The following is a 24,801-nucleotide window of genomic DNA, read 5'->3' on the forward strand; positions in this document are numbered from 1 at the left end:
ATATATATATATATATATATATATATATATATATATATATATATATATATATGAGAATGTTTAAATTCGTTGTATTATGTTTATTACTTAGTTGTCTTCCGATCAATCTATCGTGTGTTTTACGCTTATAGGAATTTGTGTTTTCAGGGAATACTGTTTTTACGTGCCATAACGCAATCTGTAAGTTAAACTCTGATTAAATAAAGCTTGTAGTTTTACAGTGGGTTTTTTTTTTTTTTTTTTTTTTTTTTTTTTTTTTTTTTTTTTTTGAGAGCGTTGGCAATAGTTGTTAGAAGCAACATTGTTTTAAATTTAATTTCGTAATCCTTTAAAACTAAAAAAAAATCCTTTATAATGTAATAATTATATTTTTTCTCTCTTAAATATCCAATAAATCAGGTTTTGTATTTATACACTTTATAATTGTCTGTCTTTGTCGGTCTCGACCAGTCTCTGTTTTAATGTTAATCTGTTTTTAAATGTCTCTAACTAATTACCCATAGGCAATAAGTACCGTATCCACACATCTATTTCATCATTATTAAATTACTTTTTTGATAATAAATACACAATTGGTAGCTAAGAGTTATTAGCTTAAATCATATTAACTTGACAAATGAGGCAGTTTGTCAGCAGCCTATGGTAATAATGTTTAACTTATGGTAATTTGTCTTTAACTTGTTTCTAATGATACTGCCCAATTTTGTCTACGGTGTTTTACTGTTTTTTTTTATTAGTGAAAATTTTGAAGAATTACTAGACCTAAATGTTTATATTTGCTTCTACTTTATGAACTATGGCAATCTGTAAAATAAAATATTCAAATTGTATTGAATTCTTGGCCATGTTTTCAGTGTAAATTTTCCTTCAGAATTTGCACGCACTATGGGCTTTACCCTGAAGCCATTGAAAGTAAGCGATATTTATGAAGATTTGTGTAGGGGCAATTGATTTTTCTCGCTGCGGAACAGTCCGTCCCTGTGATTTCAACTTTGGCCACTCTTGTTGACTAGCTGCTTCTGTGTTGTTAATTTTCTCTCCTGATCCTTTATAGGGCTACTTGTTGGCGTGTTATTCTCGGAATCTATGCAGATACAAGATTAGTCGCAAGTTTGTATGATGTGGCATAAGAAGAATTGCATAGCTTTGTATGATATAGATAGTTTAATTGAAAGCGATTTTCGTCATAAAATGTAATAATACGGATTTTTATTTTGTGTGTAGTATAAATAAACGTGTTATCTAAATGATAACATGAACCATTGACTGCATAATGGGTTTGATCTGTGTTTGAAATGTTGGAAGTTATTTAAATTTCTTATACATCAAACAATGCAAACTGGATCGTGGATGTAACATGGGGCACGGACCTTGGAGTCCGAGTTTGGAATCTAAGTCCTCTATGACCGATGTTACTACCATAAAAATGGCTGCTATGTATAAAAAGTTCAAGAAAATGGTCATCCCTCGACGTAGAAGGAAACCTGTTGTCAGGTATGATCAATTATTTTACTAGCACATAAAAATGTAGCTATTATAGTTACTAATTATAGTTGATAAAACAGCTATTAGACTAAATAAGTTAAACGTCTTTGTATGAATTAGCTAATTACAAAAAATAGATGTTTGCTGGTGACAAAAAAATTTAACTAGTTATTTTTAAAAGATGGAATGTATTATTCCTGTTTATTAAATCAATACAAATAGAGTTTTTTTTCAAGCAGAGCAGTTGAAACAATTGAAGATAATTATAAGTCTAAGTCACTTTGATTCTCTATTCTCCTGATATCAATCATATTTGCTTCACTGGCATGAAGATTTTGCTAAACATTCTTTTTTTTTACTTCGACCGTTGGGCTAATTCTTTTCCTTGGCACATAGATCTAACTATCTTGCTTAGCCCTCAAAATGAGTATATTTTCAGTTCGGCGTTCAAAATTAAGATCGAAGCTGACTAATGAATAATCGAGGTTTGGTTTCGGTACAGACATACATTTAGAAAATCATCCTTTTAAATGAGAGAGTCAATATATAAAACAAGTTCTTTTAAGCATGTTAAAAGCATGACGGAAATACCTGCTGCCGGATCCCGCAATGCGGGGTTGCCGCAATGCTGTGTAAGATGATGCCGTTTAGGGGCCTACAGCCGACCATAAATACAATTTTAAAAATTCTTATTTAATTTTGTATATCTTTGCCTTTATAGTGATTATATAAACACATATACTATAGATATGGTTGAATTACACTTATTCAAGAGTCACCAACCCACGCTGCTGCTTCTACTTTATGAACTATAAAGAAACTATAAAGAAAAAACCACCACACTAACGGTATCGTAAATGAAGCGGGAGTGATCTCCCCTATAATTTCTGGAATATTCTTAACAGTTTGTTGGAAATGAGTCATCCATTTATGACGTCCACAAAAATTTTGAATTTTAGATCACCTTCCTTAGCTCGTCCACACGCGTCCACTTTGCTACATTATTTTTGCTAATGTAATGTAGGATATAATATTTTCGGTAACAAATATTACTAGGCCTAAATATAACAATATTAAAAGTTGAGGTTAGAAAGTGTTGAAAAATAATAAGTATGTTTCAAGCGATTCAGTATAAATTAGGCCCTATGTTATTAGCGCTTGCTTTATTTAAATGTTTTTGTAAATGGCAAACAAAAACTGCAAAATATTAAACATTTGATTTTGTATTTAATAGTATTTTTCTGCCTTATATTATAAACCCTATTTTTTAATTGAAGATGCTGTGGACCAAACACTTTACTCAACTTTAGGCTACACGTATTTCCATAACGTACCACCTCTCTTTCCCCCTTTTTTATCGAACTCCCGCTGACCGTGAGCTCTAAACACCTGACCAAGCGAGCACATTATACACGCAGTTATTTAAATATCTAATTGGAAAGTGGTTATTTTGAGATTTTTTACTTGAAAAAAAAATATTCATCTGCATCGTCTTAGGCTTTGACACTAATTAATGATTTAGACTACGATTTAGTTACGTGATCGGAGTCTAGAACTTATTGTTTTTAAACGTATGTTTTAATTGTTGAAATGTTTAAAATACCGTAAATTAAATAATTGCCCCGGTCACTGCCCCCTCTCCCCTCCCGATTGCAAAAAAAACAAAATATCCAGCTTTTGTTCTTAAGCGGGCGGTATACAGATAAATTTCTGATACGTGTATTCACCCGTTGTGCAGCGGATATTCAACACATGTATAACCTATATTTCATGTGCAGTTTTATTTTTAAAAATATAAGTATTTTGTAGACGTCCACAATGACTTTGAACGTGGAAGTCGTAAATGGATGACCCCAAACTCCCATGTAATCAGGATATGGACATCTTTTTTAAATCAATTTTTAAAATACGTAAGTTTTTTAAACAGGATAGAATAGCATAAAAATTAATTCGGCATCAAATGAACAGTTCTTTGAAAGAAAACCTTGATTAATTTTCATTTAATTAAGTAGTATTTTATTTCACAATACACTGTCTTCGAGTCTTAACCTACGTGAAAAGTTTAAAATGACTCGGTCCGGTAGAAAAGTTAAAAACTTTCTTCGCAAGTTTCCCACCATGACGGACATAAGAAAAACAGAAAAATAGTTTTTAAAAAAAAATTCGTATGCGTTTCTTGAGGAATCGGAAATAGCGTCAAGTACTACTTCCCGTCACAGGAAATTACTCAAAATTTAACAGAAAACAGCGAGTTAGATCTTTTACTTATATGTGAAATTTCGTCTATCTAACTGAAACAGTACCCAAGTTTTTGAAAAACAGTAAGTAGAATAATTTCCACTTCCGTTTTCCGAATATCGCTGAAATGTTGATACAGAACTACAAATTCGATATAATACTTACATTTAAAATTTCGCCAACCTAGCTGTAACGGTACTCAAGTTATTGTGTACACAGACAGAAACTAACATAAAAATACGGACATAATTGCAAAGTCCAGTTTTTCCACTCGATGACGCGCTAAACGATGAGATATTGATAAATCAGGATTTAGAATTTTCGCCCGATTAAAATAAGTCCACTATACTCCGTAGGGCCTATATGATGAAGCATTAAGGTGTAAAACGGTAAAAACAGTCAAAATTTCATGTGATTTTTGTGCAAGATTACAATTCTTCCTCTATAGCCTACTCTGTATACGAGAACGTAAAAACTGGCAAACCTTTTTACGACTTCCGTGACTTATTGATTACTTATTGCACTTGTCTGACCAACCCACGCCCACTCGTCAAAACAACATTCTGTCAAACCCAACGCACAACCCCAATGTTCCGGCTCCCAATCAATCTATCAGTCTGAATAAAAGTACTGCAAACATTTTTTATTATAAAAATAGATTCATCAGTTTCAAAAAATCCGAATTAAGGGTCCTTAACACGATCATAAACAGACAACTAAACTGATACCGGTAGCAAAACTGTGAAAGTGCTGTAAAAGTAATAAAATGCTGAACCATTTTGGGAACTTAGGGCGAATTCAGCACGGATGCTAAATTAACAATTAACATGGAATGTGTTTTGTAATATATATATATATATATATATATATATATATATATATATATATATATATATATATATATATATATATATATATATATATATATATAGATATAGATATATATATATATATACATATTTATTTATTTATTGTCTGTGTCTGTTATATATATATATATATATATATATATATATATATAGAGAGAGAGAGAGAGAGAGAGAGAGAGAGACAGGCAGACATGACAAGGCAGACAGACAGACGAAAACATGAACAGCTGAAAAGACAGTGGTCTACATTATAGAAAAATACATTGATGGAAGATAAATGGAGAATGGGTGGATGGATGGACGACAGACGGCATGACGGTTAGATGGATAGAAGAATGAAAGGATGGACAGAAGGATGGAATCATAAAAGTAAACTCATCACATGTCGTGCTTTTTATTTGCACTGCGGTGTCTTATTATAAGTGATGGAGTAGGGTTTGTTTATATAACGATTTAAAATTATATTATAGTTGCCACGGGTTTTACTCTTTCGCATAACGTAAATAAAAAATGTAATACATGCACATTGCTAAAACATATTAAAAGGATCAATGTCAAAGAACATTTTCGTTTAGATTCCTAGAAAAAGTGGATGCATTTTAATAATTATAGGGTCAAAATACAAATTAATTAAACTGTTTTGTAATTTTCGAAGGGAGGTAATAAATAAATTCAACTCACGCTAACAAAAAATGTGAATGCAAAATCTACGGACCTCGAAGAAGGAATTATTGTTTCATCAATATAATTAGCAAAATGGGAATGCAAATTCTACGGACCTTAATGAGGGAATTATTGTTGCAAGTAGTAATTAGCAAAATGTGAATGCAAATTTATGAGTGTTGTCTTTTGTGTTTGTGTGTTGCGTTTGTGTTTTCGTTTTTGTTTACATTGTGTTTGTTTGCATTGTGTTTGTGTTTTCTTTTGTGTTTCTGTTGCGTTTGTGTTTGTGTTTTCTTTTGTGTTTGTGTTGTGTTTGTGTTAAGTTTGTGTTGTGTTTGTGCTGTGTTTGTGTTGCGTTTGGTTTGTGTTTAGTGTTGTGTTTAGTTTTGTTCTGTTCTGTTCCCAAGTTGGTACATTTAAAAAAGATTTAACATTTATTCTCTTTCTCTCTCTCTCTCTTTATATGTATATGTATATATATATATATATATATATATATATATATATATATATATATATATATATATATATATATATATATATATATATACTAGCTGCATACCCATGCTCCGCCACGGTAAATCATTTTTAAATGTACCAACTTGAGAACAGAACAAAACAAACAAAAACACAAACACAACCATAACACAAACACAACCACAACACAACCACAACACAACCACAACACAACTACAACTCAACCACAACATTAGAATTACCACCGAACAACACGCTTTCCTATGAGTCCGCGCCCAAAGAGAGCCTTTCAGCATTAAAAATTTAAATCACATAAATAGATCCCAGTGGCGTAGCTATGGCGGGTGTCACCCGGTGCGGCACTTAATGGTGTCATTTCCCCCCCCCCCCCCACAGAGGCGTACCGACCCTTCCCGGCGCCCGGGGACACACTTTCGATTTGCACATGCCCCCGCAAATTTTCAATTTGTTTTTCCTACCCATTTTGGCGCCCTCTAAGGTCGGCGCCCGGAGACATATGTACCCCCCCCCCCCTCGCTACGCCTCTGCTATAGAACCCCTAGCTTGTCCGCAAACCGAAAGATAGAATAATAATTAGTAAACAGTACGTCCAGTGTATAAAATAAATTACAGGCAGTATTTAGAATATTCGTGTTTTACTGACCATATTGCACTTTATAAATTCATGCATTTTTTCCAGTACTTTTAAAAATTTACAATAACGTTTCATAACTAAAACTGTTGCGCACCTAATGAACGTGATGACTTTATATAATAATGGGGAATAGTTTATTAAAAATTATAATTAGTAAACAGTACGTTCAGTAAATAAAATAAATAAAAGATAGCCTTTTATCAATCAATATTAGTTATAATATTCCAACAATAATGTACTCTTACACGTCTGCATAATTTGCATTCACATTTTGCCAATTATATTATTCCAACAACAATTCCATCTTGGAGATTTTGCATTCACATTTTTTAAATTACCTCCCTTGGCAAACTTACTAAACAGTTTAATTAGATTTTTCTACCCTACTATTATTATGTCATTAAAATGTATCCACTTTTTCAGGGAAATATAAACGAAAATGATATTTGACGTTGATTCTTTTAATATGTTTTAGCAATGTGCGTGTATTTAATATTTTCTTTATGTTATGCAAAAGAGTAAAAACAGTTACAACTATAAAATAACTTTATGTCGTTATATAAACAAACCCTCCTCTAATATTTGTAATAAGACACTGCGATGCACTGAAAAGCACTGGTGCGATGTTTACTTCCAAAATCTATAGCGATGACAGAAGGAAGGACTGACACACTACCAGCCCGCGTATATATTATATATATATATATATATATATATATATATATATATATATATATATATATATATATATATATATATATATATATATATATATATATATATACTAGCATACCCGTCCCCGTTCGTTACCGCTAGAAGAAAGTCTGACGAAATATGGTAGGAGGGTTAGGAGTCGGCGTGGTCGAGTCGGTAAAGCTCATGGTTGCTAAATTGAAAAGTTTGGAGTTCGAACCATCGGGCAGATGAGGCTCGTTAGCTGGGGACGGCCACTCTCTCTAGGAGAGACAACTCCAAAACCAACCAATTGCTGACTCGTAGTTTTTTCTTGATTTGACAAAGGCTATGGAAGCAAATCCAAAAAGATAAGCAGGCTGAAATCAATGGAGAATAACCGGTTGACAGTGACATGTATACTTAATTGTATTGGGGGGAGGGGGTCCCTTCTAACACTAAAATTAAGAAGAAGAAGAATATTAATGCGTAACCAATCCTATATTCTAAGACGTGTGACATTGTTTTCTAAAACTGTGATGTAATGATCTTATTTATCGGGGCAATGGTTTACCTTTAGTGTACATTAATCACTCGCCGTAATAGTGAGGTAGAACACATTTCAGTGACCGTGACCGCCCAGGTCTCAGGGACGTCGAGGGGCGCTCCGGGTAGCCCCTGATTACACGGCTCCTAGCTCCTTAAAACTAACTTAGGCGCCATGGCGCTCACACGATAACCCAGGGCGCCAAATAGCACCCTGCCGGAGCACCGACGGACGCATTTGATTCAATATAGTGAACGACTTTAACGCCCCCTTTTATCCAAAGTCTATCGCACCCTGTCGTGGCGCCGGGATACGCGCTTGATTATATTTAGTGAACTACTCTAATACCCCATCTTATGCATAGTCTTTTCGCACTGTTACAAAACGAACGTAGGCGCCATAATAACCCGAAGAGGGGGGGGGGGGCAAATTGCACTCTCGCGAGCCTTTAATTACACTACCGCAGGAATGTTGTGCACCGCCTTGTCGTAGACACCATAGTGCTCACAGGATAGCGCATGGCGCTAAATCCAGCCCTGTCGATGTGCCGGCGGACGCGCCTAATTATGTTTAATGATCGACTCTATAAACCATCTTATGCATAGTCTATCGCACTGTTTAAAACTAACGTAGGCGCCATAGCGCTCGCGGGAAAGCCCAAGGCGCCGATTCGCACCATGCAGGGGCGCCGGAGGACGCGCCGGATTCGATATAGTCAACGATTATTGTTTACCTATCAAGACTTTAGTGTATATCCTGATTTTAAAACGAACGTAGGCGCCATGGTGCTCATATGGGAGACCGAGGCGCTTCAGGTCACGCAATAGCCGGGGATACTGCGGCTGCGTCTGTTGCAATCTTTTTCCGCTGAAAATAGTAGTATCCTTTTCCCACTATGCAGGACGCCCAATTAGCGAATACCAACTGCTAAGGTAGCCGCCCTATAACTTTAGGCGCCGAACCGTGTATTGACAAAAAGTGCACCCTCCCTGGTGCCGCCCATAAGAAATTTTGATTTTTTTTTTTCGCAGAAACCTACTTGGGGGTATTCTGATCAAGTACTCAAAGTTTCATTGCTCGGCGACGAACCGCATCTGACTTTCATTTTTTATATACCGTAGGCCCTATATAGAGACAGACAGACGGACGGACGGACGGACGGACGGACGGACGGACGGTCGGACGGACGGACGGAATGACATTGATTTATATATATATATATATATATATATATATATATATATATATATATATATATATATATATATATATATATATATATATATATATATATATATATATATATATATATATATATATGGTTTACCGCCCTCGCAAGTAATTAAAAAAAACAATGTAGGCCTACTTCTACAGCTAACGTTATTCATTTTAAAGGGGTTACTGTAAAAAAAACAGTATCTCGTTTTTTTTTAAAAAAAAACATACATTAATCAGAAAAGGATTACGTTGAAACAAGTTAATATTGACAAAAAATAGTATTTATCTTATTAAATTATAAATGGACTGCTCTCAGTCTCATGTGCTTCAACCGCGTAATATAATTCATAATGCTTTTAATGTTTCTCAGACAAGTGTACGTACCCGCACATATATGTTACTAACGTAATGTATAAATTTGCTTTAATACTTTAATTTATCATTTAATAGTTACATATAGCAGCATTTATTCTTAAACCCATCCATAAAATTGTATCAAAGCTGAGAATGACGAACGAATGTTGAAATTAAAACGTTTGATTTTTTAGTAGTTGTAGATAATGCGTTCGTTTTTTAATTTGAGATGAATATATGGTTTTGATTTAGGTTTGAGTTGAATGTTTTTGGTCGAGGTTATCGTTGTCAGTGGCTAAGCCGAAATATAGACATCATACTGTTCGCAAGCATTCAAGTAACCTTAACTTGTTTCATTTTCAAGAGTCATTAAATATGTAATGAGAGCAGGGTTTTATTTAACGAATATTCGGACAGATTCCTTATTATTTATTTCAAAAGTGCATCTGTGTTTTCGAGTCCATGTTTATTGATGTACATTACAATATATCAAACGATGGGTTTATTGCTAGCAATAGTATTGGAGAAAAATGACGAGAGTTGGCAATAGCAGCGTTTTTTTTTATTGATTTATCCTAACCGATTTTTTTCACTAGACGTTATATTTTAAGCAAACATTCTCCATGCAGCTAGTGTAGTGATACGATATTTTGTTAAAGGTTTGTATTTTATATATATATATATATATATATATATATATATATATATATATATATATATATATATATATATATATATATATATATATATATATATATATATATATATATATATATATATATATATATATACATATAAAGAGAGAGAGAGAGAGAAAGAGAATAAATGTTTGTAGATTTTATTATATATATATATATATATATATATATATATATATATATATATATATATATATATATATATATATATATATATATATATATCATTTTATTCATGTAATATTTGTTGATTTGAAATTAATTTTACAATATTTTTACACTTACCGTACTATAATAAAAATTTACTACTGGAATATAATCCAAACCTGTTATAGATGTAGGCCTATGTGTAATACTACTTTTTGTAACAGTTTTTTTTCTGTTCTAGCTTTTTTATATAGTATATTGAATTAAAGATGGATCGCAGGTACAGTATCCAGCCTTTAATCCGGAAAGACAGTAAGGAAGAAGAGGAAAAAAAAAATTCTTTGTATGATTATGGTAGGCGAGGCAGTGTTTTTCCGAATTTCGGCAAAACAAGAAGCTGGGTAAAACGAACAAATTTAGCGCCCGATCACTGTCGACCTTTTCCTGAAACTCGAAGTTCTTGGGATGAAAGCATGAGAAGACGTGATTCTGATACCGGTTTACGTGGAATAGTTTTAAGAAAAGGTTTTTCAGACGATTCAAAAAATTACTCACTATTTCATTCCGAATGCAGACGTTCTTCAAAAGTAGATTCGACGTATTTTTCTGCTGGCAAACGTTTGTGTAAATGGGAAACTGTTAATCTATTAGGAATAAAAGAACTGTCTACTAAAGAAACAGACGATTCGCTCAACGTCATGAATCCACACGATAACATACACAGTGAAATTGACGCAAAAGTTGAAAGTGAAGAAAATGCTGACCATGGGGAACCTTTATTTGCTTGCACTTCAATTCAAAAATATACTAATCCTAGTAATCTAGAGAAGGTTAACGAAGCTGAAGAGCGTTCAGATTCTAATCTAAGCTTGCGTGATTCTAATGATTGCAGAAATATTGAATTATTAACAGAGCAAGATGAATACAACGAAAACAGAGTATATAGGACAAACCTTTCTCTAGGACAGGTTTCAGACTTCGGAAATAACCACGATAACCTAAAGTTTTGTAATGAATTACCTTATCAATATAAAGACGATTTGATTACTGAAAAATGTGAAATTAGTTTAAATCAAAGACGACCTTCCATTATACCTACTCTGAACATTACTAAAGAGCAAAGCAATTTTGAGAAATTCCTAGATATTATAAATAATCAAAAGTCATCGATAGAAATCGTTGCTAATGATTCATCATGTATATCGCGCACTAAGTCCTGCGAAATTTTAAAAAAGCCAGACAATGAGGCCATGAGCATTTGGGAACGACGAAAAAGAGCAGCAGGAGAGTTTAGCCGAGGAACTAGGCCAATTGTTCTAAATATAGAATCAATTGATGATTCTTTCTTTTGGTCAAGATCTGTCTCTAACACACTAGTAGAGATTTCTAATCTTGGCAGTACTTATATCTGTAAGGATGACATGCATCTTGGAAATGCGCATAAAAATACTATTGTTTCAAGTAGTTTAAGTACTAACACCAGTGCCATAGGCAATGAAAAGCCTGGAAATAGTGGTGGATGCAAGCTAAGAAAACCCACAAATCTGTGGGGTGTAACAAGAAGAATTTCTGTGAAAAGGAAAAAGGTTTTGGAAAAGAAAATAGAAGAGACTGAGACTAAAGAAAATGAAAGGTAATGTGTAAAATAAAAAGTAATGACAAAAGTAAGATCTTTGTGAAGTGAACAAATGCATCTTATATACTTTTGATTGCTTCTATTTTTTCAATTGCTTTATCCTATACAATTTCCTTTCCTTCTATTCCTTCCTTCCCTTCCTTTCTTTCTTCCCTTCCTTTCCTTCCTTTCCTCCCTTTCCTTCCTTTCCTTCCTTTCTTCTTTCCTTTCTTCTTTTCCTTCTTTTCCTTCCCTCCTTCCTTTCTTTCCTTCCTTCTTTCCTTTCTTTCCTTTCTTTCTTCTCTCCTTCCTTTCCTTTCTTACTTTCCTTTTCTTCTTTTCCTTTCTTCTTTTTTTTCTTCCTTTCATTCATTTCCTTCATTTCCCTTTCTTTCTTTCCTTCCCTTCGTTTTTTTCTTCCTTTCCTTCATTTTCTGTCCTTCCCTTCCTTTCTTGATTTCCTTCCTTTCCTTTTCTTCCTTCCCTTCTTTTCCTTCCTTTCTTTCTTTCCTTCCTTTATTTCCTTCCTTTACTTTTCTTTCCTTCCCTTCCCTTCTTTTCCTTTCCTTCTATTCCTTCATATCCCTCCTTTTCTTCCTTTCCTTCCTTTCATTTCCTTCCTTTTGTTCTTTCCTTTTTCCTTTCCTTTTTCCTTTCCTTTCTATCCTTTTCTGTCCTTGCTTTCCTTTCTTTCCTTACTTTCCTTTCTTTCTTTTCTTTCCTTTCTTTCGTTACTTTCCTTCCTTTCTTTTCTTTCCTTTCTTTCCTTACTTTCCTTCCTTCTCTTCAATTACTTTCCTCCATTCCCTTTCATTCATTTCCTTTTCCTTTCATTCCTTTCTTCCCTTCTTTTTATTTAAATTCCTTTCCTTTCTTACCCTCATTCCTTTTCCTTCCTCCCTTCTCTCCCTTTGCCCCCCCCCCCACCCGTCCTTCCAGCAGACAATTAATATTGAATAATTTGCGCCTAAATTGTTGTCCGTTAAAGGTTAGCAAAAGTAAATTTGATAGGTTTTTCAACATTCTAATTCTAAACAGCAGCAGTTTAACGTTATAACTCGTTAAGTTTGTGTGTCCTGCATTTGTATCGTGCTTACTATTGTAACCGTATTGTAATGTTATTGTACTATAATGTTTATCAGCTAATCAATTAAGTACACATTTTTGTATATATATATAGAGAGAGAGAGAGATATAAAGTGAGTAGGAATGATTTTTTATGCCAGCGCAATTAACTGTGTTGAAGATGTTAATATATATATATATATATATATATATATATATATATATATATATATATATATATATATATATATATATATATATATATATATATATATATATATATATATATATATACAATATTTATACAATGCAATAGAAATGTTTTTAATATTTACACCATTTTCAATTGCCCTGACAGGGTAATTCGAAAGTATATTTTAGGCTTTATAAGCACGAATAATGATTTTTTATTACAATTTGAATTTATACATGCTATGAAATTATTATGACGGTATCTTTATTCATACAGAATTACTTTTTACATAATGTAATTGGCCTTTAAATCCACATTATCAGCTTTATTGTTACCAAAATAAATTTAGAATGTTTACATTACGCTGTATTGATGCCACAACAGGGGTATCGATTTTTTTCTCTCACTGAGCGGGGCTTAGTAATTATGTTTTGTCTTGCTCTTTTAATGTCATCTATAGAACTATGCTGGTAAGGTGGGGTTTTTTTTAAAAATATTATTATCATGATTAGTTCCCATATTTCTAAACTATAAATTTTTTACCATGAATGTCCTAATATTTCTGAACGTGTTCGTGATATTTCTAACAACAATAGTTGAACAAAACATATTTAAAGCAAAATCGCAAAACATTGAGTAAAATATTGCAAATATTTTTTGTTAAACAAAAGGAATAACGTTACGTTTGTGTTTTATGAAATAGGAAAAACTGAAAAAAAAAATTTAAAATTAAGAATCACCATTAAAGTAAACGGGTATGCGTGTAAGTCAGGGGTCATCCATAGACGCTTTTACAACAAATTTTACCTTTACCCCTTTCCGTCCTCTGTCACTTTAGCCTACCATCATCACCCCCACAAAATATAAATTCTAAATTCTTCTAAAATTTTCAGTCAGCACGGTAAACATTGAGTATACTGGTTATTTTTTATTAAATTTACGAAAAGTATTTTAGAAACGTGAAATAAATTCAGCTTCTTATGTAACTTTTCAAAATGTAAAGGTTCATAGTCACCGTATGCCATAAGGAAGAACGGAAGGGAGGGGGTGTACCAAACGGGGTTTTAAAAAAATAAAAGGCATAAAAAAAGTTGCATTACTGAGTTACACACTAAAAAACTGATACACGGCTCTTTACCAAAATTAAAACTGTAAAGAGACATTGATAGTTAAAAACTCCTTCAACTTTTTGGAATTGGTGAGAGGATGTCGCTTTTGCTAACGTGGACATTACTCTCAGATGAACGGTGTCGAACCGCATCTGACTTTCATTTTTTATATACCATATATAGAGAAATATAAATGAGGCACTCTAAGTTCCTCCGGCGCCTCTTCACCAAACGTCACAAAAGTTTGGACCCCTAATCCCCCCCCCCCCTCCACCCCACCCCCCTCATTTTGACGTCGCTTAAAGACGGCCTCTTAATTCATAAAATACTCAAACAAAACTGATCTAGATAATATGCTTAAGGAGGTCATATCGTTTAAGAATGAGTTAATTATGCTAGTGGATTTTTTAGTGAGAAGACCCGCGGCGTGTCATACGCCGCTATTTAGTTATTTAGTTGTTTTATTTTCTACTTTTCAGTAATTCATAATTTGTGAATTCGACAGTAACACTGCTGTCACTAAAAATATTTGCTTTAAAACACTATCAGTTAGTCGTTAAGGGCGATAAACCCCCCTCCCCTCCTTTCCCCCAACCCCTAACCCCCCCCCCCCCCGTGAAAGCAGCCTCCTCTTAGCTACCTCCCCTAAGTTTAAAATTGTTTCAAACTAAATTATCTGCCCCTAATAGCCGTCACTAAACCCGGCTCTACGATTGTAAACATTTAGCGTGAACCCCAGCTCACCAGACTTCCTAGAGATGAAGAGAGGGGACTGCAAGACGCGCTTACAGCTTGTTTTATATAGATTCATAATACAGGAAAAGAACATATATCTACGTTCAATCTAAAACATCTGCCAAAACGATGGTGTCGCGAGTTTCTTCTATTTTTGTCAGTAATAAGGTTACGGTAAATGTGAGATTGTAATTACGACTACAATAATAGTGAAAGCTACAGTTAAGCTACTGCTAGTGTTAATGTTAATGTTAGTTGTAGCTCTGGTTTTAGTTTTACATGTAGGCCTAGTTGTGTTTAGAGTTAGAGCTTCAGTTAGAGATATTAGTTTTAGTTGTTATTTTGTTGTGTTATATATATATATATATATATATATATATATATATATATATATATATATATATATATATATATATATATATATATATATATATATATATATATATATATATATATATATATATATATATATATATTTTAATTTTATATATGTAACGTTGCTTGTTAGTATTTAGCCTTCTGTTTTTCATGTTGTAGTTTGGTCGTTTGATTTTAATTTAATTTTTTTACATTATTTTTAGTGCTTATAGGTGGAACCGCAACAGCACCTGTAATGTCGCCTTTATGGGGTTTTTTTATATTTTTATTTTTTTGTTGCTGCTTTTTTGTAATTAAATGTTTATTAATGTATCATTTTGTCTTATTTTGCTTATAGCTATGAGAAAACCAGTTTTTTTGGTTGAATATTCAACTTAATTTACCCGAGGACTCATTACGTCATCTGATGTTGTTGGTTTTGCTTTAGTTTTTGTTCTTTTGTTTGTCTATCACCTACTGTGGATTAATTTTCAAAGCAAATTCAGATATTGGGTTATATAGATGAGTTTGTATTAATTTATTTCATCTTTTGGTAGCTTCGATGTTGAGAATGGACCAAGCATTCAAAGCCGATCTCCATTGGATGGCGGCAGCCCTTCGTCAGCACTTGTACTTCAGAATCTTCCACAACGCCGTGAATCGTTTCTTTACCGTTCAGATAGTGATTATGAATTGTCTCCTAAATCAATGTCAAGACATTCATCGATGCAGAGTGAGGCAACCCAGTAAGCGAACATCTATAAGTTAATAGGCCTACATCTTCAGTTCAATTAATTTATTTACAGAATTTGGTGTACACGAGTTTAAAAAAAAAATTTCCCTGTACCTCTAAAAAAAGTTTGAGAAGACCCTAACTAATATTTTTAAAAATTCCATCTTTATTTTTTTTTAGTTGGAAAATATGCGGTGCAGAAGAACTGTATATTTTTGTTTTGTAAAATGATTTTATGACGGGTTTCATTTATCGCCGGCCGTTTTGTTGGGGATGTTTTTGTCGGGGCTGTTATTTAGTCTACGTTTTTCTTCAATAACTATAATAATTTAATAATACCGTTTAATTTAAAAATGTCTAAATTTAACACGGTGGTAGATGACTGTTTTATTTAGAGATTGCAGGGTACAGTGATCGAGTTTTAACGCAAATATTTTTGTCGTAGCTTATGTGGTGTCAAATTAATTTAATATATTGTATAAAGTGGAAAATACAACAAATATGATTAATCTTGATATTAAGAAAATAAAACTCACTTTATTTAATAAAAGCTAAGATATATATTATATATGAGATCTCAAAAGCGCCAATTGCTGTATTGAAAATAAAGTGGGAGTGATCTTCTTTAAACTTTCTCGAATATTCTTATATAACACTACTGGGGTGACAACGGAATTTTTAATTCATTTTTAATTACTTAAATTGTTTAAAACTGAATAGAATCTCGTAGAAAAAGAATTGCGCATCAAGTGAACTGCAAACAATATGTATATAATAATGTGCCACTTACAGTTACCGGAAATCGCTGATAACTTGGTACAGAACTACACATTTAAATAATACATATATCAAATTTTATCAACCTAGCTGTAACGGTACTCAAGTACTCAAGTTATCGTGTTGACTGACATACACACATATACACACACACATACATACACACAGACATACTGACAAAATTGCAAAACTATGTTTTTCCGACTCATGGTGGTGTAAAACGTCGAGATTTGTGAAAATACTATGTATATTTGAAAGTAAAAAGCAAGTTTATTTTATTTTATTTTCTTATTTTCATAACTTATTCGTTTTTTTATTAAGGTTATTTATATTTGTTTTATGTAAATGTATTTTCTTTGTTTTTTATCAGGCACGCTGAAGACTTAATTGTGACACCTTTTGCTCAAATTCTTGCCAGCCTTTGTGAGGGCAAATTACATAAATTTAACAAATGTTCCGAACAAAGAAAGGTATTTAAAACAAAAATATATTATTTTATTGGATATGATATGATATTCGATAATAATTTTTTTTTTACAAATGTAATGGTACTTCAGACAATACAATGGTGATTTATAAATATATATATAAAGGCCGGCCAATGCGCGCATTGGCTAATATTGCCTCTCATTGACCAGGATGGAAATGGCTCTTGAAATGGCTCATGATTTCGGCCTTTGGCCTAATTAGAAGATCATCTGGCTAGGGACCAATTAGAAGATCATGAGCAGATTTAAGGTTGTTTCATACCGTAAGGATCACGAAATTTAGTCTTTATTGATTATTAATTAAAGTAAATAACAGAAACATTCAAATTATTTTATTGCACTAAACTCTCAATCAATATTATCACTTGTTACAACGTTGAACATTTATGGCATTTAGAATTACATCGTTTGACATCGTTGCCACGGGATCCACAAGAATGGGCATCACTACAACATTTTTCACAAATTACACATTATCTATTGACCATATTATTGTCACGCAACTGGTCTGGATGTTCCGCCACGGCATCATTTGTTAGCTTATAAATGCAACCTCCATTTCTTGTTCAATGTTCTCAATATCTTCCTCAGTAACTAAATTATCGAAAGCCTCTCTTGGTAGATTTGAAGTGCTAGGTCCCACTTTTTTTTGCATCCGAACAAGACTTCATATTCCTTGATGAAAAAAACCTTGGATTTCCGTAAACTAGTTTAAGTTCAGGCCACATGTTCTTTAATTCAGAAAAAACTTGATTCACAAATTCTCTTCCATTAGGATTTGGATTATTTATTTTGGCAGCCATCTGGTATGTCTGTCACTTGGTCTGACGGCCCTTTTGGTCCATGTCGCAGTTCATATAGAATGCCATACAAACAATACGTTACTCACACTGAAACCGCACTCAAAATAATGAAAACGCGATTACAACTTAGTCTATAGAACATCCCATGCCAGTGAGCGCATTGGCTGGCCAATATATGAAATACTTTGTCAATTTTAAACTTTTCGGACTTTGGCCATCTCGTCCCGGCCAGTTGCGCACATTGTCCGGCCAATGTAGGAAATACGCTGTAAGTTAAAGGTCTTCGGACTTTAGCCAGTTTGACCCGGCATTGGCTGGCCAATCTACAAAATACGCTCTTAGTGCTAAGCTCTTCGGGCTTTGGCCAAGAGAGCCGGTCAATGCGCACATTGGCCTGCCAATGCGGGCTTTGGCCACACTTTGACCGCAACATATATATGAAGACCAAACGGGCTTAAACCATAGATTTCCACTTAAATATTTTTTTTTTAGCTTTCGTCGTTTTTGTGCAGTACAAAAGACAGTTCATATCGCTCTTGTATATGGATATGGAATTAAAAACCCAGCTCAATTCTGCAAGATTAAGTTTTTTAAAAACATTCTTTTTTTATGTGGTTTAACCAGGTAACAAAATGAATACATATACATATCAAATTGAATTTTCATTAAAAAAACTAATCTTAATAAAAATGTAACACAGTCTGCAAATACTAAATTACGTTTTTTGTTGTTTAGCCAAATGTGACCTTCATATATGTATATATATATATATATATATATATATATATATATATATATATATATATATAATATATATATATATATATATATATATATATATGTATATATATATATATATATATATATATATATGTATATATATATATATATATATATATATATATATATATATATATATATATATATATATATATATATGTATATATATATATATATATATATATATATATATATATATATATATATATATATATATATATATATATATATATATATATATATATATATATAAATTTTCAAAGACCACGCCGTGGATCATCCGAAAGACATCCGCATGGACTTTTAAATTCACAAAACTTGATTTCGCCACAGCAACTCTCTCCAGGATCGAATAAAGCTTCAGGTAGTGGTGTGTTTTTTTTAATTACAAGGTAATGTCACGTAATGTACTTCACGTTACGTTTTGCAAATGTGCTGATGAAATGTGTTTTTTTTTTTAAATTTAAGTGTGCGAGTACGAATAGTTTAAGATGTTGAGTCTTTTGTTCTGAGGTTCTGTTGATTGTTTTCATTTCAACCTTATGCCCTATCATTAGATATTCTTATAATTTCTAGAAAAATGTGTGAACTTTTAAGCAATTGCCATTAATTTAAAATTCAGCAGTTATATTTTGACTACAACGCCAAATTTATTTTAAGCAGCCGAGGAAATTATTTTGCAAAAAATAACAGAAATATTCTGGCTTCAGAAAAGACTACTGAATATAAATATTTGTTTGCATATTCGTGTAGGGTAAGGTGGGGTAATTCCACACACGGGGTAATTCCACACACTATATACTGGATACTCTCTATTTTTAATGAGAGTTTAGTTTAATTAAAAGTTACTATTCCCCGTTTCTAAGAGGTCATTTCTTGTACTTTCTGATACTGTTAGAGAAGCGTTCACCTACATTCAGAGCAAGAATTTTAATTTTATCTGCATCTATCTTCAAAATCCTTAGGTAAGTACAACCCCTGCACTTTTTAAAAATATTTTTTTTGTCTTATTTTTAATTGTTGTCAATTATTTATTGAATATATGAAAGCTTAATCATTTTTGTTAATAGTAACAGTTAATGATGCTAGATTCAGCCTTTAATTTAGAACAGGAATTATACTAGATCTAGTACTATTTATTTTTTAAAAAGACTCTGCTATTAAAGTTAAGTAAAATTACCACATACTTCTTTTATTTCTTTATCTATTATTATTTTACTGTACCTATATTATTATAATTTATGCAATATTTAGAGCTAAACATCCCCATACACACATTAGTAATTAGACTTTCTAACATTTAATTTTGTATTTATTTCAGAATGGTCCACAATTATAAACGAATAACTTCGGCCTATGACAGATGAGAGTAGAATTCAGGAGGAAGAAATTGAGACTTTCTCCTCACCCAGTGATGAAGACTGGTTGCCCCCATGCAAAATTGTTTCCAAGGGGAAACATGTTTTTTACACATTTTTAAATACATGAATTTTAAAATTTTCATAATGTGTGTGGAATTGCCCCACTTGCCATGTTTTTGCAATAAAAGTGAAATATTTAAAAATTGTTTTTATTTTGTGAATTATCTTTATATTTGTTTGCCATCATATAAGTAATGCATGTCTAGTTTTACCCTCATTATTATATTGTGGTAGTGTTGATTTTAGATTTTTTACAAATTTTTTAGAAAAGTAGTGTATGGAATTACCCCGGGTTACCCTACATATAAATGGGTGTGTTTACTTTGTAAATGCATGTAGCTTATTGTTTATATATATATATATATATATATATATTATATATATATATATTTATATATATATATATATATATATATATATATATATATATATCATATATATATATATATATATATATATATATATATATATATATATATATATATATATATATATATATATATATATATATATATATATATATATATATATATATATATATATATACAGAAGATACGTACATGAAACTTGCAATAGAGACTCTTGAAGACTGGATTGGTGTATGGAACAATTGGAAACCATTCAAACTCATCGATCAGTTAGTGATATGGCGTCTAGTAAGGTATTTCAAAACTATTCAGCTATTGATTTTCACTTATATATTGCTAGAAAAATTACTACGTATGTTCACTTTTAATCCATGTTTGTTTGCATTTTTTAAACCCTTCATCTGATAACCTCCTCTTTTCAAAAAGAATTCACTACATCACCGTTTTAACAGTTTTAAAAAGCTGTTTTTAAAAAAAAAGTATCGAAAAAAGTGTTTTAATCATGGTTTTCTTTTCAGCGATAAATTCAACCCCCCCCCCCTCCCGGAAATTTTACTTAAACACCCCCTTTCCGAAATTTAAAGTGCCTCCTCTGTTTTAAAGAGTACTTAGGCCAATCATTTAGCTTGGGAATTAACATTTTTAACAATTATTTACATTTAAATAGAAATTTCTTACCAGGCGCATATTCAAAGATTTGATTCATCATAACACTTTCAAATACTGACAGAATCATTATTTATATTATGCTTTTTAAAAAAGCTGTAACCATGATATAATTTAACAAAGCTATAATAAATGCGTAGTTCAAATACGAAAAGAACTGCATATTTTGGCAGCTCTCAACGTTGTTTCTCAAAAGCCGATAATTTCATTTAAGAAATTAAGAAATTAAGAAATTTTATTTACAAGACACAGGTTTAGAACAAATTCCACTGACGAAATCGGTAACTTATTTTAATGAGAAAAGACAACTTAGATTTGTAGTATTATTTTTCCGGTTTCAAATAACTTGAGTACTGTTCAATTTAAGTAAATGAAATTTTGCACCTTAACTTTATTTCAGATTTTGAAAAACTTTAGAATTTGACAAATTTAGAAAAAATGAGCGTTTTTGTAGTATTGAGAAAGAAAATGATAGTGTCAAATAGCTCTTACCTCAGAGTAATCTACTACATTTATACTTAAATAATTTTTATTAAACAGTTTAAAAGAATGCTGAACAGAGAACTAAGTCACTTTGCTGAGTCAAGCAAATCAGGAAATCAGATTGCTGAATACATCTGTAGTACTTATTTAGGTAAATGTGATGTCATTTTAATTGTCGATGGTAAAATTTGTTTTAAAATGTTTGGTTAATTTTGTTTTATTTTAAATCCACCAGATAAGCAACAAGAACTAGATATACCATCTTTAAAAGTGGAACATATTGATCACGGAATAAAGGCTACAGATAAAACACGGCCAATGTGTTCAGATATCAGGCCTTCGAAAACTAACGCCACGCAAACAGTTTCACGGGAATGATACCTGCTCACGGAGTTGAAACACCATACAAAGACGATCTTTCAAAAGTAGTTTTGATAAATAATGAATCTAAAATTTAAATACTGTTTAAATTCCCTGTATGTACCGAAAGAAAAAATATTTCTACCTTTACATGAATGTACATTCTTCTTCTTTATAGGTTCTCAACCAAATTAATAAGTGGGGTGTAGATATTTTTAAAATCAACGAATACTCAAACAACAGACCTCTTACTTGTGTAACTTACACAATATTTCAGGTATTCATTTGACTATGAGTACATTAGCCACGGTAATTTTTTTATCAATTAGAATATTTAAAAAGAACAAGAAAATGTTGTTTTTTTCTAAATAGGAACGTGAACTGTTAAAGACATTTAAAATATCATCACATACTTTTGTAACGTATATGATGCACGTTGAAGATCATTATCATCGAGATACACCTTATCACAATGCTATCCATGCTGCTGACGTTACACAATCGACACATGTTCTACTTTCAGCAACAGCCCTTGAGGCAAGTAGAGACTATATATTTAGCTATAAAGATAATTATAAACGTTTTCTTCATTAAATTTTTGTCTTGTTTTGCAGAATGTTTTTACAGATCTTGAAATTTTAGCAGCAATATTTTCGTGTGCAATTCATGATGTTGATCACCCTGGTCTGACTAATCAGTATCTTGTAAATACTAGTAAGTTAAAAGCTATTTTTTAGAAGAAAAAAACTTATGTCATGCTAAAAACTTATTTAAAGGCCAGTTACAATAAAATATTTTATTACAATTAATCAACACTTTAATGGACTCTTTGTTTTGTGAATTTAAATTGCAAATTTAAATTTAAAGCAATTTACATTTTTGTTAGGTTCAGAACTTGCGCTTATGTACAACGATGAGTCTGTTCTTGAAAATCACCATTTAGCTGTAGCTTTTAAGCTATTACAAGAAGAAAACTGTGATATTCTTGCAAACTTAAGCAACAAACAAAGACAATCATTTCGTAAAATGGTCATTGATATGGTAAGGCATTTTCTATTCGCTATAAAAAAATTGGAAAATGTTTATCTACCATGATGAGCCTAATTTAATTTGCTATTACCAATTCAAAATGTACATTAGCAAGAAATTGACAATCTATTTTTTTAATATAAGAGGCAGCTTAGGGTAGCCCTGAATTATAATTTTATAGAAATGGTAGCTTTATAATTTATGAGATAGAAAAAACGTTAATTCGAAACATAATACCCAAAGTTATATTAGCAATAAGAAAATAAGGTACTTGTATGTTCTTAGCAGCTGCTTTAAAACCTCAATCAATTTATATTATAGGTTTTGGCTACAGATATGTCAAAACACATGACTCTCTTAGCTGATTTAAAGACAATGGTTGAAACTAAGAAAGTTGCTGGATCGGGAGTTTTATTATTAGACAACTACCAGGATAGAATTCAAGTATTGGAATTTATTTTTAAATTTTAAACTTTCAAAAATAATACCCAAAATTTAACATTGAATGTTTAAAATGAATGGAGGTTCTTAAATTTACAAAATTATTTCAGGTACTGCAAAATATGGTGCACTGTTCTGACCTCAGCAATCCTACGAAACCATTAGAAATATATAAAACATGGGTGGATAGAGTAATGGCTGAATTCTTTCGCCAAGGAGATATGGAACGACAAATGGGTCTTGATATAAGTCCAATGTGTGACAGACAAATAGCTACTGTGGAAAAATCACAAGTAAGTTTAGTGAAAACAAAAATTCAATCAGAAATGTAAAAAGAATATTTATTATTTTCTTTTGATTCCAGGTGGGATTTATTGATTATATTGTTCATCCTTTGTGGGAGACTTGGGCAGACCTTGTTTATCCTGATGCACAAGAAATCATTGAAACACTAGAAGACAATAGAGATTGGTATCATGCAACTATTCCTATTTCTCCATCTTCAAGTTTCTGTAGTAAAATAGAAGAGGGCGACAAATTCCGTTACAGCGTAGAAGAAGAAGGTGAAACGCAGAGCCAAAGTAGCGCTGAAAGCGAACAGTCCGTTATTCGAGTACAAGCAGATTCTCCCATTATTTTAAAAAAAAATTTGTTTGAACAATCCCACACAACTACGAATATTGATTCTATGAATGTGCCGCCTCTTTCAACATCATCCTCTTCAGACCAAAATCTCAGTTAAAAAACTATGGAGGTACTAACATATTTAATCATGAGTGGTGAAAAATACACTGTCAATGATATTATATATTATATTTGTAATTTGAAATCTTGCAAATTCTTACTGTGATATATAATATATATATATATATATATATATATATATATATATATATATATATATATATATATATATATACGTTTATAAGGTATTGTTATAATTGTAAATGACAAAATATAACTTTAAAAATTATCAGCTTTTATCTCGCTAATAAGTCGTGATTTTCCAATAAAACCTTTTGTAGACACAAATACAATTTTACGAAATGTTTAATTTTTGTTTCCTTAATAATTGTATTTTAACTACTAATTTTGTTTTTAAATAAATTATTTCTGTCCTATTAACTTTGAAGTTATGACTACTAATAAGTAACAACGACTAAAACTTTTTCAATAACCCCAAAAATAAATTACTAATGCAATCCAATCAAACAATTAATAAAACTTCAACCGCCTTAGAACTAAATTACGCTGTTAAGTACTGAAACAATAGATCTCATTAGCTTATAAATAATGATTGTTACTTAACACTGTAATGTAATCATAGAAAATAAACACATAAAGACTGACATAAA

General features: G+C 31.7%; 1 protein-coding gene across 1 annotated transcript; it reads left to right on the forward strand.

Annotated features, from left to right (window-relative positions):
• The first annotated feature begins 343 nt into the window (after positions 1-343).
• On the forward strand, positions 344-24,801 carry LOC131936355 (cAMP-specific 3',5'-cyclic phosphodiesterase-like). Its single transcript, XM_059293291.1, is given in 18 exon segments — positions 344-1,494; positions 10,265-11,656; positions 15,655-15,843; positions 16,978-17,028; positions 17,030-17,077; positions 18,942-19,042; positions 20,649-20,684; positions 20,687-20,760; positions 21,674-21,767; positions 21,852-21,964; positions 21,967-22,041; positions 22,155-22,253; positions 22,349-22,513; positions 22,591-22,690; positions 22,863-23,017; positions 23,327-23,449; positions 23,557-23,739; positions 23,811-24,801. Coding segments are annotated over 17 exon segments (3,348 nt in total). The 5' UTR covers positions 344-1,494; positions 10,265-10,292; the 3' UTR covers positions 24,189-24,801.

Source organism: Physella acuta, unplaced genomic scaffold (assembly GCF_028476545.2).
Source record: "Physella acuta isolate Inbredline_101_S28 unplaced genomic scaffold, ASM2847654v3 ptg000176l, whole genome shotgun sequence".
In the NCBI taxonomy this organism is placed as follows: domain Eukaryota; kingdom Metazoa; phylum Mollusca; class Gastropoda; family Physidae; genus Physella; species Physella acuta.